The 16,567-nt window shown below is 35.6% G+C and overlaps 1 protein-coding gene across 2 annotated transcripts in view; it reads left to right on the top strand.

Moving 5' to 3' along the window:
* FNIP1 (folliculin interacting protein 1) overlaps window positions 1-16,567 on the top strand; it is a 149,697-nt gene that overhangs the window by 69,278 nt on the left and 63,852 nt on the right. For both annotated transcript variants that reach the window (XM_030317559.2, XM_030317550.2), the window contains exon 3: window positions 13,305-13,439. In XM_030317559.2, coding sequence (XP_030173419.1) covers window positions 13,305-13,439 — 135 coding nt within the window. The remainder of the gene's footprint in view (window positions 1-13,304; window positions 13,440-16,567) is intronic.

The raw sequence follows: 16,567 nt of genomic DNA, 5'->3' as shown, positions 1-16,567 counted from the left end.
TGCTTTGTAAAATAATGCAATCCCAATAAAAAAGACCATCATTTTTTTGTTTTTTGTTTTTGGTGGAGGGCATTGTGTGGAACTAGGCAGAGGAATCTGAAGTTCAAATGGAAAAAAAATAAGCAGTAACTGGTTGGAAAACTGAAAAAAGGACAGTAAGGATGAGCTAGCTGTACCAGATTTGCAAAAATACTTTGTTTCAGTAATTAAAACAGTGTGTAATTGGCACACTAATAGGCAAAGAGATTAACAGAGTAAGATAAAGAAACACAAATAGATCCACATACACACAGGTATTTAGTATATGATAAAGACATCATCTTAAATCAGTAAAGATCAGTAAATGGTATTGAGTCACATAACTAGAGTAAAGATAAATTTGGATTTGTACTTCAAGTATGTTAGACATAATAATGTAAAAAAAGTAAAACTACAATATTACACAAGAAAATGTGAGTTCCTATATTTCTGTGGAATGAAGAAGACTTTTCTAACTATGACTTAAAATACAGGGGCCATAAAGTAAAAGACTCTTAACTTTGACAACCACTACACATGTAATAGGATTTATATTTTCATTCCTAATAAAGGAAACAAAAATGAAAAGTATACTGTGATTTTAGTTCTTTCCTTTTAGATTGGCAAAAACTCAGATGTTTAATCATGATACTTTGCTGTAAAGTTAATCTTGCACTGTCTACTAATGTTATATCTATTTTTGCTTTTTTTGTTGTTTTATTTACATTTGATTTATTCCCTGCCACACACAAAGGATTTAAATTGCCTTCCAAAATGTATAAAATGTAAGAAGAGTGCATTTTATTTATTTATTTATTTATTTATTTATTTATTTAGTAAATTTTATTTATTGAGAAAGAGAGAGGGAGGGGCAGAAAGAAGGGACAGAGAGAATCCCAAACAAGCTCTGCATTGCTAGCACAGAACCTGATGCAGGGCTCAATCTCACTGACTGTGAGATTATGACCTGAGCTGAAATCAAGAGTGGGATGCTTAACCATCTGAGCCTCCTAGGCACCTGAAGAAGAGTACATTGTAAATAGGTAAGAAAAATAAGAAAAGGAGTAATTAAGGTGAAGCTTATTATTTTTATATTATCATCATGACATCAAGTAATTAATGGTTCAGAGTAGGAGAAACTCAGTGATCCAAAGAGGATGAAGAAACAGTTCCTAAAATAGTAATCTATTGTATGAAGATAAGGTACTGCACAAGAGTTTATCAGTTATAATAAGCTCTTTCATAATTTCTTACCATAGCACGATATTGTGGGGAAAAAACATTGACTTTGAAATCATAGTCCCAACTTCCACCCCCCCCCCCAGCTTTATTGAAATACAGTAGACATACAGCATTGTGTAAGTGTAAGGTATACAATGTAGTTATTTTATGTATGTGTATATGGAAAAGAGATTGTCACAGTAAAGTAAGTTATCACATCTATCATGTCACACAGAATTTTTATGTGTGTTTGTGATGAGAACTTTTCAAATTTACTCTCTTGGCAACTTTTGTACTGTTAACTATAGTCACCATGCTGTACATTACATCCTTAGAACTTAACTCACTCTTTATCTGGAAGTTTGTACAGAGTTCCAGCTTGGAATCTATGCATACTGTGGTGATGATAATACCTACCTCAAAGGATTATTGTACAGAAAAATTAGACAATGTATGTAAGGCCCCAAACATAGGCACCAGAAAAATTGTTCTTTTTTTTTTTTTTTTTTTTTTTTTTTTTTTTTAATTTTTTTTTTTTTCAACGTTTATTTATTTTTGGGACAGAGAGAGACAGAGCATGAACGGGGGAGGGGCAGAGAGAGAGGGAGACACAGAATCGGAAACAGGCTCCAGGCTCCGAGCCATCAGCCCAGAGCCTGACGCGGGGCTCGAACTCACGGACCGCGAGATCGTGACCTGGCTGAAGTCGGAAGCTTAACCGACTGCGCCACCCAGGCGCCCCAGTACCTTTCTTTTTTAAATTCAATTCTGTTCACAGAAAAATAGAGCTAACTAAAATTTAGGTCATGGGAATGAACAGATTTTTAGAGTAGGAAGAAATTCTATTGATGGTCCTATCCAGTGATTGTCTGTGCGTGACAGTGTCCTGGGGCACTTGTTAAAAATACAGATTCTGAGGCTGCATCCCCAGAGATTCCTTTTTTCTTTTTTTTAATTTTAATTCCAGTATAGTTAACATAGTGTTGTGTTAGTTTCAAGTGTATAAAACGGTTATTCAGTAGTTCTATACACTACTTAATGCCCATCATTATAAATGTACTTTTAATCCCCTTCATTTATTTCACTCATTCTTGACCTCATATCTGGTAACCATCAATTGTCTATAGTTTAGAATTTTTTTTGTCTTTTTTTTCTTTGTTCATTTGTTTCTTAAATTCCACGTTTGAGTGAAATCATATGGTATTTGTCTTTCTCTGACTTATTTCATTTAGCATTATACTCTCTAGAGTATAATAATCCCATTTAGTATGTTACTGCAAATGTTATTGCAAATGGCAAGATTTCATTCTTTTTTATGAGTGAATATTTCCTAATGTGTATATCTCCCTCACATCGTCTCTAGCCATTCATCTATTGATGGACACTTGAGCTGCTTCCATAATTTGGCTATTATAAATAATGGTGCAATAAACATAGGGGTGCATTTATTTTTCTGAATTCGTGTTTTTGTATTTTTTGGGTAAATACCCAGTAGTGGAGTTACTGGATCATATGGCATTTCTATTTTTAATTTTTTGAGGAACATCCATACTGGTTTTTCCACAGTGGTTTCACCAGTTGGCATTCCCACAAACAGTGCACAAGGGGTTCCATTCTCTGCATCTTTGTCAGCTTTTCTTGTTTTTTGTTTTTTTAATTTTAGCCATTCTTACAGGTGTAAGAGATATTTCATTATGCTTTTGATTTGCATTTCCCTGATGATTAGTGATGTGGAACACCTTTTCATGTGTCTTTTGGCTATCTGTATGTCTTCTTTGCAGAAATGTTTGTTCACGTCTCATGCTCATTTTTAATTGGATTGTGTGTTTTTTGATGTTGAGTTGTATAAGTTCTTTTTATATTTTGGATACTAACCCTTTATCGTAGAAGTCATTTGCAAATATCTTCTCCCATTCCATAGGCTTTTTAAAAATTTTGTTGTTTCCTTTGCTGTACAAAATATTTTTATTTTGATGTAGTCCCAATAATGTATTTTTGCTTTTCTTTCCCTTGAAATAGAAAAATGTTGCTATGGCTGATGTCAGAGAGATTACTGCCTGTGCACTCTTCTAGGATTTTTATGGTTTCTTGTGTCACGTTTAGGTCTTTAATCCATTTTGAGTTTATTTTTGTGTATTATGTAAGAAAGTAGTCCAGTTTCATTCTTTTGCTTGTAGCTGTCCATTTTTCCCAACACAGTTTGTTGGAGAGAGAGTCTTGTTCCCACTGCATATTCTTTCTCCTTTGTTGATGATGAAATTACTGTATCATTTTGGGGTTATTTCTGGGCTCTCTGTTCTGTTCCGTTCATCTTTGTGTCTATTTTTATGACAATACCGTACTGTTTTGATTACTACAGCTTTGTAATATATGTTAAAATCTAGGATTGTGACACCTCCAGTTTTATATTTCTTTTTCAAGACTGATTTGGATATTCAGGGTCTTCTGTGGTTCCATACAAATTGTAGGATTGTGTGTTGTAATTCTGTGAAAATGCTGTTGCTATTTTGGTAGAAAGTGCATTAAAACTGTAGATTGCTTTGGGTAGTGTGGCTGTTTTAACAGTATTTGTTCTTCCAATCCATGACCGTGGAATACCTTTCCATTTGTTTGTGTCGTCTTCAGTTTCTGTAATCATTGTGTTACAGTTTTCAGTGTTCATTTACTTTTGAGAAGGAGAGAGAGAGAGAGAGAGAGAGAGAGAGAGACACAGCATGAGCAGGATGAGCAGGGGAAGGAGCAGAGGAGGGGCAGAGAGAGAGGGAGACACAGAATCCAAAGCAGGCTCCAGGCTCTGAACCACCAGTACAGAGCCTGATGTGGGGCTTGAACTCATGAACGGTGAGATCATGACCTGAGCTGAAGTTGGACATTTAACCGACTGAGCCACCCAGGTGCCCCTTGTGTTACAGTTTTCAGAGAACAGGTCTTTCATCTCCTTGGTGAAATTTATTACTTGGTATTTTATTATTTTTGGTGCAGTTGTAAATGGGATTGTTTTTTTACTTTCCCTTTTGGCTGCTTCATTATTAGTGTATACAAATGCAATGGATTTCTTTGTATTGATTTTGTATCCTGCAACTTTACTGAATTCATTAATGAGTTCTGGTAGTCTTTTGGTGAAGTCTTCAGAGTTTTATATATATATATATATAGTATAATTAGTGAAAAGTTTTACCTGCAATTATTGAAAGTTTTACTTCTTTCTTACCAATTTGGATGCCTTTTTTGTTATTGTTGTTGTCTCATTGCTGTGAGTGGGACTTCCAATATTATGTTGAATAAAAGTGTTGAGAGGGGCGCCTGGGTGGCGCAGTCGGTTAAGCGTCTGACTTCAGCCAGGTCACGATCTCGCGGTCCGTGAGTTCGAGCCCCGCGTCGGGCTCTGGGCTGATGGCTCGGAGCCTGGAGCCTGTTTCCGATTCTGTGTCTCCCTCTCTCTCTCTGCCCCTCCCCCATTCATGCTCTGTCTCTCTCTGTCCCAAAAATAAATAAACGTTGAAAAAAAAAAAATTAAAAGTGTTGAGAGTAGACATCCTTGTCTTGTTCTTGATCTTAGGGAAAGGGCTCTCAGTTTTTCACGATTGAGTATGACATTAGTTGTGGATTTTTCATATATGGCTTTTACTGTGTTTCCTTTAAACGTCCTTAGTTGAGAGTTTTTATCATGAATGAATGGTGTGCTTTGTCACTTTTTTTTTTGTATCTATTGAAATGATCATATGGTTTTTATGCTTTCTTTTGCTAATGTGAAGTATCACATTGATTGATTTGTGAATATTGAACCACCTTTGCAACCCAGAAATAAATCCCCCTTGATTCTGGTGGATGATTTTTTTAATGTATTGTTGAATTTGGTTTACTGGTGTTTTGTTGAGAAATTTTGCATCTGTGTTCATTAGGGATATTGGCCTGTAGTTCTCTTTTTTAGTGGTGTCTTTATCTGGTTTGGGTATCAGGGTAATGCTGGCCTCATAGGATGAATTTGGAAACTTTTCTTCCTCTTCTATGTTTTGTAATAGTTTGAGAAGAATAGGTATTAACTCTTTTTTAAATGTTTAGTAAAATTCACCTGTGAAGTCATGTGGTCCTGAACTTTTGTTTGTGAGTAGTTTTCTGATTACCAATAAAACTTCATTGCTGGTATTGGTCTGTGCACATTTTCTATTTCTTCCTGATTCAGTTTTGGGATGTTATGTGTATCTAGGAATTTTCCATTTTTGATTAGTCTGGCCAGGCTTTGTCAATTTGTTGATCTTTTCAAAGAAGCAGCTCCTGGTTTCATTGATGTGTTCTATTTTTTTAGTTTCTATTTTGTTTATTTCTTCTCTAATATTATATTTTTTATTATATCCTATTATATTCTTTCTTCCTTTACTATATCCTTTCTTCTACTGGTTTTGGGCTTTATTTGTTCCTCTTTTTGTAGCTTCATTAAGTGTAAGGTTAGATTGTTTATTTTAGATTCTTCTTGCTTCTTGACGTAGGCCTGTATTGCTGAACCTCTTTTATTGTTTAGACCATTGTGCTTTCATTTTCATTTGTCTCCATGTATTTTTTACATTTTCACTGATTTTTTTTTTTTTTTTCCCAGAGAGAGTGAGAAGGCACACACATGAGAGGGAGGGGCAGAGCAAGAGAGAGAATCCTAAGCAGGCTCCACTCCCATCGTGGAGCCCAATGCAGAGTTTGATCTCATGACCATGAGATCATTACCTAAGCTGAAACCAAGAGTCAGATACTTAACTGACTAAGCCACCCCGGCGTCCTTTCATTTCCTTTTTGATTTCTCAGTTGACCCATGAATTGTTTAGTAGCATGTTATTTAACCTCCATGTATTGTGTTCTTTCCAGACTTTTTCTTGTGGTTGATTTTTTAGTTTCAGTGTTGTGGTCAGAAAAGATACATGGAATGACTTTGATCTTTTTGAATTTGTTGAGACTTTGTACCCTCACATACGATCTATTCTGGAGAATGTTCTGTGTGCACTTGAATGTGTATTGTGCTGCAGGGACCTTTGCCTGTGTTATCCTCTGAAGCTTTCATTGGTGGGTGGAGCCTGTAGTCAGACCAGGCCCACTGCTAGAGTCTAGTTTGAACTGGTGGGTGTGGTTGTCTTCCCCTCTCCTTGTGCAGGAGTCACTTTGACGTGGTCCTGGCCCCTTACCAAGCTGCTTGCATACTCTCAGGTTTGTGCACTGCCTTGGCTGGCTCTGTCCAAAGGTCTGTTGGAGGAGGCAAGTCTGCAGGAGAAAACAGGGGCAGGCTTCTTAGTATTAGCCAGGTCTGGACAGGTCTGCTGTGGGATAGGACCTGGAATGAGGCATAGTTGGAGGGGGCTTGTATGGAAGAGAACACAGGAGTGTGGTACTCTGTTAACAAGTTAGTTGGAGCTTGTTGGGGCTGAGGTTTCTCCCCCCAAGTGTCCATGTGTCTAGTCTGGGGGTGGGGGAGGTGGGGGAGGGAAATGGTGCCTTCCAACTCCTTTCTTCCTGGAAAAGTCTTCCAAGGATCCCTGTCCCTCCAACACACGCTCTGAGATTAGTAAACACCTCTCTCTCCCATATACTTGAGGCATTTTTCAGACTGCTGCTTCTATGCCGTATCTCCACAGGGCTGTTGTTGGTGCTCTTTATGCATGGGGACTCAGTTTCCTCTGCCCTCTCTGCTCTCCTAGAGCTGAGCCTGCTGATTTTAAAGCTCCAGGTGTTAAGCCCCACTGATGGTAAGAACTTGTGAGATTAAGCCCCACTGGTTTTCAAAAGCCAAATGTTATGGAGACTGGTCTTCCCTATATGGGATCCCTATGCTTAGGGTGCTTGGCCTGAAGGTCTGTTTCTTATCCCTCTCTGAGCCTGTGATGTTGGTGTCCTTCCCTTATGCAGACAGTCCCATGGTCCATTTAACTCCTGATCACTTTCCTTCCTTCCTTCCTTCCTTCCTTCCTTCCTTCCTTCCTTCCTTCCTTCCTTCCTTCCTTCCGTGTGACCTTATCTCTACATTTCGCTGTGGAGAGTCTGTTCTGCCAGTCTTGGGTCATTTTCTTGGTTATTTACACTGATATGGGTGTTACTTAGTTGTGTTCGTGGGATGACATGTGGTTAGGATCTTCCAACTCCACTATCTTCCCTGGAAGTCTTATTTATTCTTGTTTTAATCCAGCAGTTCCACCAGCAATATCCTTCCTTAACAGATGAATGGTTAAATAAGCTATAATATTTACACACTGGAATACTATTCAGCTGTATGAAAAAAAGAAGGAGGAGGATTTCTAATGATAAATGGAAAGATTCTCTAGGCTTTTAGAGGAAAATAAAGCAAGGACAGAACTGAATTACTTACCTTTTCTGTAATAGAGAAAGAAAAGTAATACTGTGTTTTTATTTGCAAAAAGAAATTTTAGAAGGATAATAATAAACCAGTTAAAGTGACTAATTGGGAATATGTGGAGTGGGAAATAGGGTACTACAAGAAGGGTTTCTAGATTTCCGTGTGTATACTTACTTATTTTGTTTTTGCTTTTGAGTCATATGAATGGATTACTTATGTACAACTTAAAATTATTAAAAGTTGACTGAACAGGAAAAAAATTGAAAATTTGTGTGAAAGACTTGTAAACTGAAAATACCATGTAAGTGTTGGTTACTTATTTGAATTTCAGTTGTGATATAGAATCTGGAACATAAAATATGGTTATGTGTCAAGGTTAAAATTTTTAATCCCCCATGTCTTTCTACCTTCCATCCATTTACCCTTTCTGAACAATTTAGTCCTAAAGCCATTAGGTAGGGCTGAACACTGATGTCAGTTGGTCGAGACATGGTGGTCCAAGGCAGAGTATTAGAACCCAAGTAAGTTAAGGAGGACATCTCCATAGCTGCTGCCTGATACAGAGTGTCAGTGCCCAAGTGGGATGTTGAGGGCATCCATCTTGGCTGGCTGAGCCTGAGGAAAAGAAAATGTCCATGCAGGTGAGGGAGTGAGAAATGAAAGACTGGTTTCATATAAGGGAGTTGATAAAATAAACACATTTGAAGGCTAATGAAAGGCATGTTGTTCTGATTGTTAGAAAAGGGAGTTATAAATGAGAAAACTAGAAGAACCTTGTAGTCTTGGAATGGAATTGGATTTATTGGTGCAAATTTATGTTTTAATATATATGTACACGCATGTATATACTCAAATGCAATAAATGTAAATGTAAACTTGTTTATGGATATGTTAGATACATATGTGTACTCCTCAGCCCTGTCAGAGCAGTGAGAGCAGAAGCACAATGAGACCCCAACATGTGGGCTCATATCTAGTATCTAGATCTTAATGTCTTAATTCCCTTCTCCATTAGAATGAACCAGGGCTCTTTAGGGAAATGACTGGTCCTTAGACTGGAGCAGGGAAAGAAAAAGAAAAGCCTGGAACTTGTGCCAAAAGCTTAAACAATGATGGGAACATGTCAAAGGGACATAGAAATCAGCATGAAGGGCCTGTCACTGGCTAAATAGGGAAAACTCTAGCATAAAAACAAATAATGATAGCAGCAGATTACAACCCATTGGATGAAATAGAAAACCATGAGTTTATACTGATATAAATAAGTTGAAAGTTTGATGAGAAACAGCATTTTTATGGCATAAAAATAAAATAGCATACGAATTTCATTCCCCCCCCACCCCTTATCAAAATATTATTAATTACAAAGGAGAAAAAAGTTTGTTTACAGTGAGGTTGCTTGGTAGGTGCCACCTTAATCAAGTGACCATCAGTATTAAGAATATTATCGTTAATGGGCATTGAAATCATATGCCACATGAAAAGTGTCTGTATTATGATTATGTAAGGGAATGTCCTTGTTTGTAGAAAATACACATTGAAGTATTGATGCTTTAGTTCATAGCATCTCAGGTAGTCAGCTTACTCCCATTTGGTTCAGGAAAAAATAATTCTTTGAACTAAGTTTGCAACTTGTTTGTGATTATGTGAAAATGTTAAAAAAAAGTTAATAAAAATTATAATCCATTTATAAGAAGCCAGGTTTTTTTTCAGTGGTGTTTATAACTTATTTTTTTATGCGTAAGTAGAGCATGATTTTTTGTGGGTTAAAAATAAAGTATGGCATCATTCTTTTTGGAATGAAAGTGAGATAAGAAAACTGAATCCTTTTGCTCTGTGGTTGTGCTCATAGAAGGCCTATGTCTGTCTACCTGAGGGTTGCAGACTGTGCCCTCTCCCCTCATTAGACCATCTTCCCGTGAAGTTGTTGCTATGTGGATTCAGAAAAGCCATGACTTCAGAATGGGAGGGAGAAAAGACTCTGGACAACTGAGGAGTTGGTAGGAGAGAGGGGTGTGTGTGTGCGTGTAGTAAGAAATTTTATGTATACTTTAATGCTTCAGTCCTGAAACTGATGGATGTTTGTCCCTTTCCTCCCTATAGCAGATTGCTTCATGATTCAGAGATTGGATATACCAAGGTCCCTCAGCCTGGAATATCGTTCTAGCCCTCCCAGTCTTCCTCTTTCACCTTAACTCCTGTGCTTTTTTGTAGTCCTGGGTTAAATGTCATTTTTTGGTTTCCCTAGACTAGGTTAAGTCCTCTCTTGGACAGTTCACTTAAGTATCATTGATCCTTAACCTCTATTTTAATGTGGGGATAATTATAATACTTCCTAGAGTTGTTGTGAGGAATAAAAGAATAACTGTATGTAAAATGGAATAGTGCCTAGGCACATAGTAAGTACAATGAGTTAGCTATTGCTAACATAAAAGAACATATTTGAAATATTATATTTCATTATACATAGTTGTCTAATTATTTGTTAAATGCCTCTTTCTCTCATTCGATTGTTAGTTCCATGAGGAAAAGGACTGTTTCATTCAACTGTTTCTTAGTTTTTGGTATACATTGTATTCAAATTGAGTTTTATTGACAAATAATTGACATATATCATTCCATAAGTTTAAGATATACAGCCTGATGGTTTGCTTTACATATACCATGAAATGGTTACCAGCATAGATTCAGCTAACATTTATCTTCTCATACAGACAGAATAAAAAGAAAAGAAAGAAAAAAAAGGAAGGAAAAATTCTATTTATGCTGAGAACTATTAGAATTTACTCTTTAAAAAATTGTTTTTAATATTTTTTTTTTGAGAGAGAGAGAGGGAGAGAGGAAAGAGAAGGAGAGGGAGAGGGAGAGAGAGAGAGAGAGAGAGCGCGAGCGCTAGTGGGGAAGGGGCAGACAGAGAGAGGGAGACACAGAATCTGAAGCAGGCTGCAGGCTTTGAGCTATCAGCACAGAGCCTGATGCGGGGCTCGAACTCACAACCAGTGAGATCATGACCTGAGTCGAAGTTGGATACTCAACCAACTGAGCCAACCAGGTGCCCCTAGAATTTACTCTGTTAACAACTTTCCTATAATATTACGAAGCAGTGTTATCTATTATTGTGTTGTGCATTATTACATCCCTAGTACTTATTATTACTGGAAATTGGTACCTTTTGACCACCTTCCTCTAAATCTGCCTCCCCATACCCTCCACTTCTGGTGACTACAAGTCTGAACAGTATTTGCTTTTCTTTGTCTGACATTTCACTTAGCCTAATGCTTTCAGGGTCCATCTATGTTGTCACCAATTGTAGGATTTCCTAATTTTTTGTGGCTGAATAATATAGTTTGTGTACATATAGTACACAATATAGTGTGTACATGTGTACATTACAAATGTACATTACACATGTACATTACATGTGTACAAAATAATATAGTTTGTGTACAACAAAGAAGTTGTGTTACAACTTCTTTATCCATTCATCTGTCAATAGAAACTTAGGTTCTTTCCATGTCTTAACTATTGTAAATAATGCTGCTATGAACATGGGTGCAGATACATTTTTGAGTTAGTTTTCATTTCATTTGGATATGTATTCCCAGAAGTGGAATTGTTGGATTGTAATATAGTTCTATTTTTAATATTTTGAGGATTCTCCATGCTGCTTTTCAAAGTGGCTGCACCAATTTGTAGTCTTAGCAAGAGTATACAAAGGTTCCCTTTTCTCCAGATCCATGCTAGTGTTTGTTATCTCTCGACTAATTGATGATGACCATTCTAATAGACATGAGGTGATACCTTATTGTGGTTTTAATTTATATTTCCCTAATCACTAGTAATATTGAGTATCTTTCATGTAAAACCACCTGGTTTTGCCTTTAAGCATATTATGTAGTTACTAGTTCTTATAACTTTGGTGAAGTTACTTAAACTCTCTGGGGTTCATGTTTCTTATGCATTAAACTGGGCTATAATGTCTACCACCCTGAGTATTAAAGAAAATAGTTTTAAAGACCTAGCATTTCGATGGTGATCATTAAATAGAAGGTTGTTAAGATGTGGCCAAGAATATCAGTACCAAAAATATCAATATTTTAATAAGTGTTTAAATGAAATAATATACATGGAAATATCTACTGAAGTTCCTGACTCCAAAGTAGGTATTCAGTTATTTTAGCTTCTTACTTTAACTTTTTTCTAATATCATTTATAGCTACAAACCAGTAAGCACATGCTAGTTCTAGATGCTGTATAGAGCACTTTATGTATTTTATATATAAGTACATATGGAGACACACACACACACACACACACACACACACACACACACCTTAAGTGTCACAAATACCCTACCCATTAGATAGGGTTTTTCTTTCCATTAAATAGATAAATTTAGCGAGGTCAGGTAACTCACTGAGCCAGGATTTAAATTCACATCTTTTTAGTTGTAAAGCCCTTATTCATTTTAGTTTATCATGCTGTCTCTCTACATTTTTGGTTAGAGGTGATTTTGGAATTACCAGGTGTTCTCTTTTACAATGCCCTTGGTGGTGATGACATCTATAAAACAGTTGATCTTCAAAAACTGTGATTTCAGTCAGATTACTTCCTCTGAAAACCTACGTGAGGTCTGTTACATGGAAGAGTGTACATACTGGTAACTGTGATAAAGCACCAAAATATTTTTAGGAGTATCAAAGTCCCTGGTAGATTGCATCTTTGGTAGTTGTGAGCAGTGAAAGCTCTAGAATCTGGGAGTGGGAGAAAAGCAAGAGAATGAAGAAAAAGGAATAGAAATACATTATACTTTCATACTATGCCACTGTACAACCTTCTTGTCCTAAACTTAGCTGTTATTAAAAGTTTGTTAAGAGAGGGAAGCAAACCAAGAGACTTAAATATAGAGAACAAACTGAGGGTTGCTGGAGGGGAGTTGGGTGGGGGGGCATTGGTTAAATGGGTGATGGGCATTAAGGAGGGGCCTTGTTGGGATGAGCACTGGGTGTTACATGTAGGTGATGAATTGCTAAATTCTATTCCTGAAATCATTATTACACTATGTGTAAACTATCATGGATTTAAATTTTTTAAAAGGCAAAAAACAAAACAAAACATTTAACTGTTCAACACATGAATACATTCTCATTTCAAAATAATAAACATGTATGTTTAATATATGTAAACACATACACATACATTTAGTAAAATATAAAAGCTTTGTATTTCTCGTCTTATCCCTACATATCTGCATAGAAATTTTCTTCCTTAAAAATATTTATGTTAACTTGTAATGGGTATATTATTATATTTAAGTGAATTAATATTTTAAAATTTCTCAGCTTTAATGTCTTATATGGGAAAATATTGATAGCTCTAACTCACAGAAACAAAAGGCCTAAATGGAGTTTGAGATCAAATACTTTGAAAACTGCTGCCATCTCTTAAGTCACTTGTAAAGAATATTGTTGTAGACCATAATAATATAGAAAAACTCCCTTGATTTAACAATGTTTATGAGAAAAGCACAACACAAACTCAACAAATATTATTACAATTATGAGACAAAGAATAGAGAACAGTACTGGAGAAAATGTAGTAAAATCAATATATTAAGGCTATATTTTGAATTATTTCATACTTGTTTTTTCTAAAGGCTTTTATACTGTAAATTAAACTTGTATATGGTGAAAAGTTTGTTAAAACATGAATGGGAATAATATCTCTATTTCAGAAACTCTGTAGTGATGCTCAAGTAAAAGTCTTTGGGAAATGCTGCCAGTTGAAACCTGGAGGAGACAGTTCTTCCTCACTGGATAGTTCTGTGACTTCATCTTCTGATGTAAAGGACCAATGTCCTAAGTACCAAGTAAGATCATTGATGTCATTTATTTATTCATTAACTTACAAATATTTTTGAGTGTCCGTGATGTGTTATGCACCATCCTAGGGATTGCCGTACAATAGGAACTAGTCCTTACCCTCCTGGAGCTTACATTTGTAGCTGTGGAGACAGATAATTAAAGAAGTATGTTTATGCATTTTGATAAATCTTAGGAAAAGTACAGAAAACTATGGTCATAGGTAGCCAGGAGTATTTTCTCCCTTTTATTTACCAGATTTTTTGGGTTATAAGAATAATTTATTTTAGATATCTTTAATTTATTGAAATAATGAAGGTTAATATAAAATAATACAATTTGGCTGTAGAATGAAATTAAGTATGATTGGAACTATACACATGCAGAAATGGACATTTTTGTTTTTCAAAAGTAATGTGATTCTTCTTTTAAAATACAAACTTAAACAAAATAGTATCTAATAGTAACTTCTCTTTAAATTTGTTATATTTCACATAAGTGTTTGGTTTCATACCAAGTAAATGTCATCTATGTGAATTTATTCATGTCATCCAAGCTTGCATGAATGCATCACAAGTATTTTATATTTAGCGGTACCAAAATGGAATCCTGGGCTTTTAAATTATTTGTAATTAGGTAGTCGTGTTTGGAAGGAAAGTGACCCTTATATGATGTCAATATGACAGTATCTATGAAAGAGCTCTGAAGTTATTAAAATCCAGATATTAAGAGGTAGTACATAATTTCCCCTGTCCACCTTTATTCCTCCAGCTTAAGCATGATACATTAATAAGTTCCTAATTGTGCTATATGCTATGTGACATCATCATACTTATACCAATTTGGATGTTTACTACTTTGATGAATTGTGTAAGCTTGCCTTTCTTCCTAAGATTATGGAGTTGAAAATGAGCACATGGATACAGATTATAGGAACCCTGAAGCATTGAGTGATTGGACTCTTATATTGCATCAATATCTCTAGAGATTTTCTTTAAAAAATTTTATTTTTAAAGTTTATTTATTTATTTTGAGAAGGACAGAGACAGTGTGAGTGGGGGAGGGGCAGAGAGAGGGAGAGAGAGAATCCTAAGCAGGCTCTGTGCTACTAGCACAGAGCCTGATGTGGGGCTTGAATTCACGAAACTGCAAGATCATGACCTGAGCCGAAACCAAGAGTTGGATGCTTAACTGACTGAGCCACCTAGGTGTCCCAAGATTTTCTTTTTTAAGGTACAGATTCCTAGGCTTTGTGCCCAGATATTCTGATAGTAGGCTGAGTATGGTCATGGAACTCTGTTTTTTTAGTAAGAGACATTGAATTATTGTAGCATATAGTTCACTACCCTTGATAAAATGTGATTTCAGGTAACTAGAACATTATCTTTGATTAACACAGATTATTACAGGTTAATAACTTCCAACGAGTATGTTCAAAAAATTGCCTTTTTAATAAGGGCATTATAAAAAAAAGTATTAAAGTAATAGCACTTTTAAAATTATAACCTTTATTATAGATTATGTCATATATAAATATGCCAGTGACATTTATGCTGAGTATTCGATATGTATTAGAGCAGGCAAAGAGAACCTTTACTAGCGAACTATATGGTCTGATAAAATTTAAACACCAATTTATTTTTACTGCGTTTTGGTTTCTGAGGTTTCTTTTCTAGTTTAGTATTAAAATCTATAACTGCTTTGATACTTAAATTCATAATAATTTTAGTCAAAATAAGAATGGAGTTAGCCACGTTATAGTGAAAATGAGCTTGTAAGAGAAGGCTCTCACTTCTGTCATTAACCAGAAGCAGTGTAGTTTGCCAAGTAGGGTTGGCATTAATTTTTTTTTTTTTTTGGATACGGGTGGAACAGTAGCTGGGGAGGGGAAGTAGGAGGGAGAGAGAGAATCTTAAGCAGCGTGGAGCCCAACGCGGGGCTCCATCTCACGACTGTGAGATTATGACCTGAGCAGAAATCAGGAGTCAGATGCTACGGACTGAGCTACGCAGGCACCCCTTGCATTGATCTTTTTTTTTAGGAGAGAAAAAAAGACCCTCCCATTTGATCATTAAAAAATTATTTGTCTCTGTTTCTTTTAGTACCCAAACCTTTGTGTTTTGAAATAAAAGTTTTTTCTTAACCAAATCCCTAGATGAGTTCTTTTATTAAATAGGTATATCAAAAGTGTTTTTTTCTTTAAACATTAGCTTTTTGTCTTTATTAAACAAAATTAAGGCTAACACCTAAGAGAGAAAAAATATGTAAGTGAATATATATTTAAAACTAATATGAAATAATTATGATGAAATGGATTGCTATTTGAAGATGTCTCTTTTAAGAAAGGTTGACAAATGTAAATACATAGATTTCTTTAATCCAAAATGGGCAGTAAATAAGCAAAAGAGTAGAAGAATCACATAAAAATAAAAATAGTGTACAGGTATATTTCCTATCCTCCACGTGTAAAATGAGGGTCCTTGTTACTTTATTGTTAATATCAGAAGAGTCTTTTAAGTATTTTCTTAAAACTCCTAATTCTTGATTTTTTATGATAGAATGATTTAATGAAATTTGTGAATAATTATTATCTTAGATAGTTACTCAGGTCCTCTTTCTTATCAGTTTTATTATATAACTACAAGTTAGGAATTACATTTTTCCTAGGGATTATTTTCTTCACTGGATGACAGGTCTGAAGGTAGGCCATCTAGGTATGATATTTAGGGTTCAAGATGGCTTTAGAGATCAAGGTATCCTTATCTTTCTACTTACCCAGAGTTAATGTATTAAATTGTTGCTCTGTGTTCCTAATATGGTATCTCCATCTCCAGTGACTTTCATTTATATCTCATGCATATAAATGTATAAATTGTGAAAGCTGCAACTCCAGCCATTAGTTTAACCCTCGAAATGTAGAAACCAACTCTAAATTTGTCTTTTTTTTAATTAAAAAAATCTTTTATTTATTTTTGAGAGAGAGAAAGAGAGAGAGAGTGTAAGTGGGGAAGGAACAGAGAGAGAGAGGGAGACAAAGAATATGAAACAGGCTCTAGATTCCAAGCTGTCAGCACAGAGCCTGACGTAGGGCTTGAACCCATGAACCGAGAGATCATAACCTGAGCTGAAGTTGGAT

Source organism: Lynx canadensis, chromosome A1 (genome assembly GCF_007474595.2).
Source record: "Lynx canadensis isolate LIC74 chromosome A1, mLynCan4.pri.v2, whole genome shotgun sequence".
Taxonomy (NCBI): Eukaryota; Metazoa; Chordata; class Mammalia; order Carnivora; family Felidae; genus Lynx; species Lynx canadensis.
Note: the sequence above shows the minus strand (reverse complement) of the source record. Positions and strands in the feature narration are given on the sequence as shown.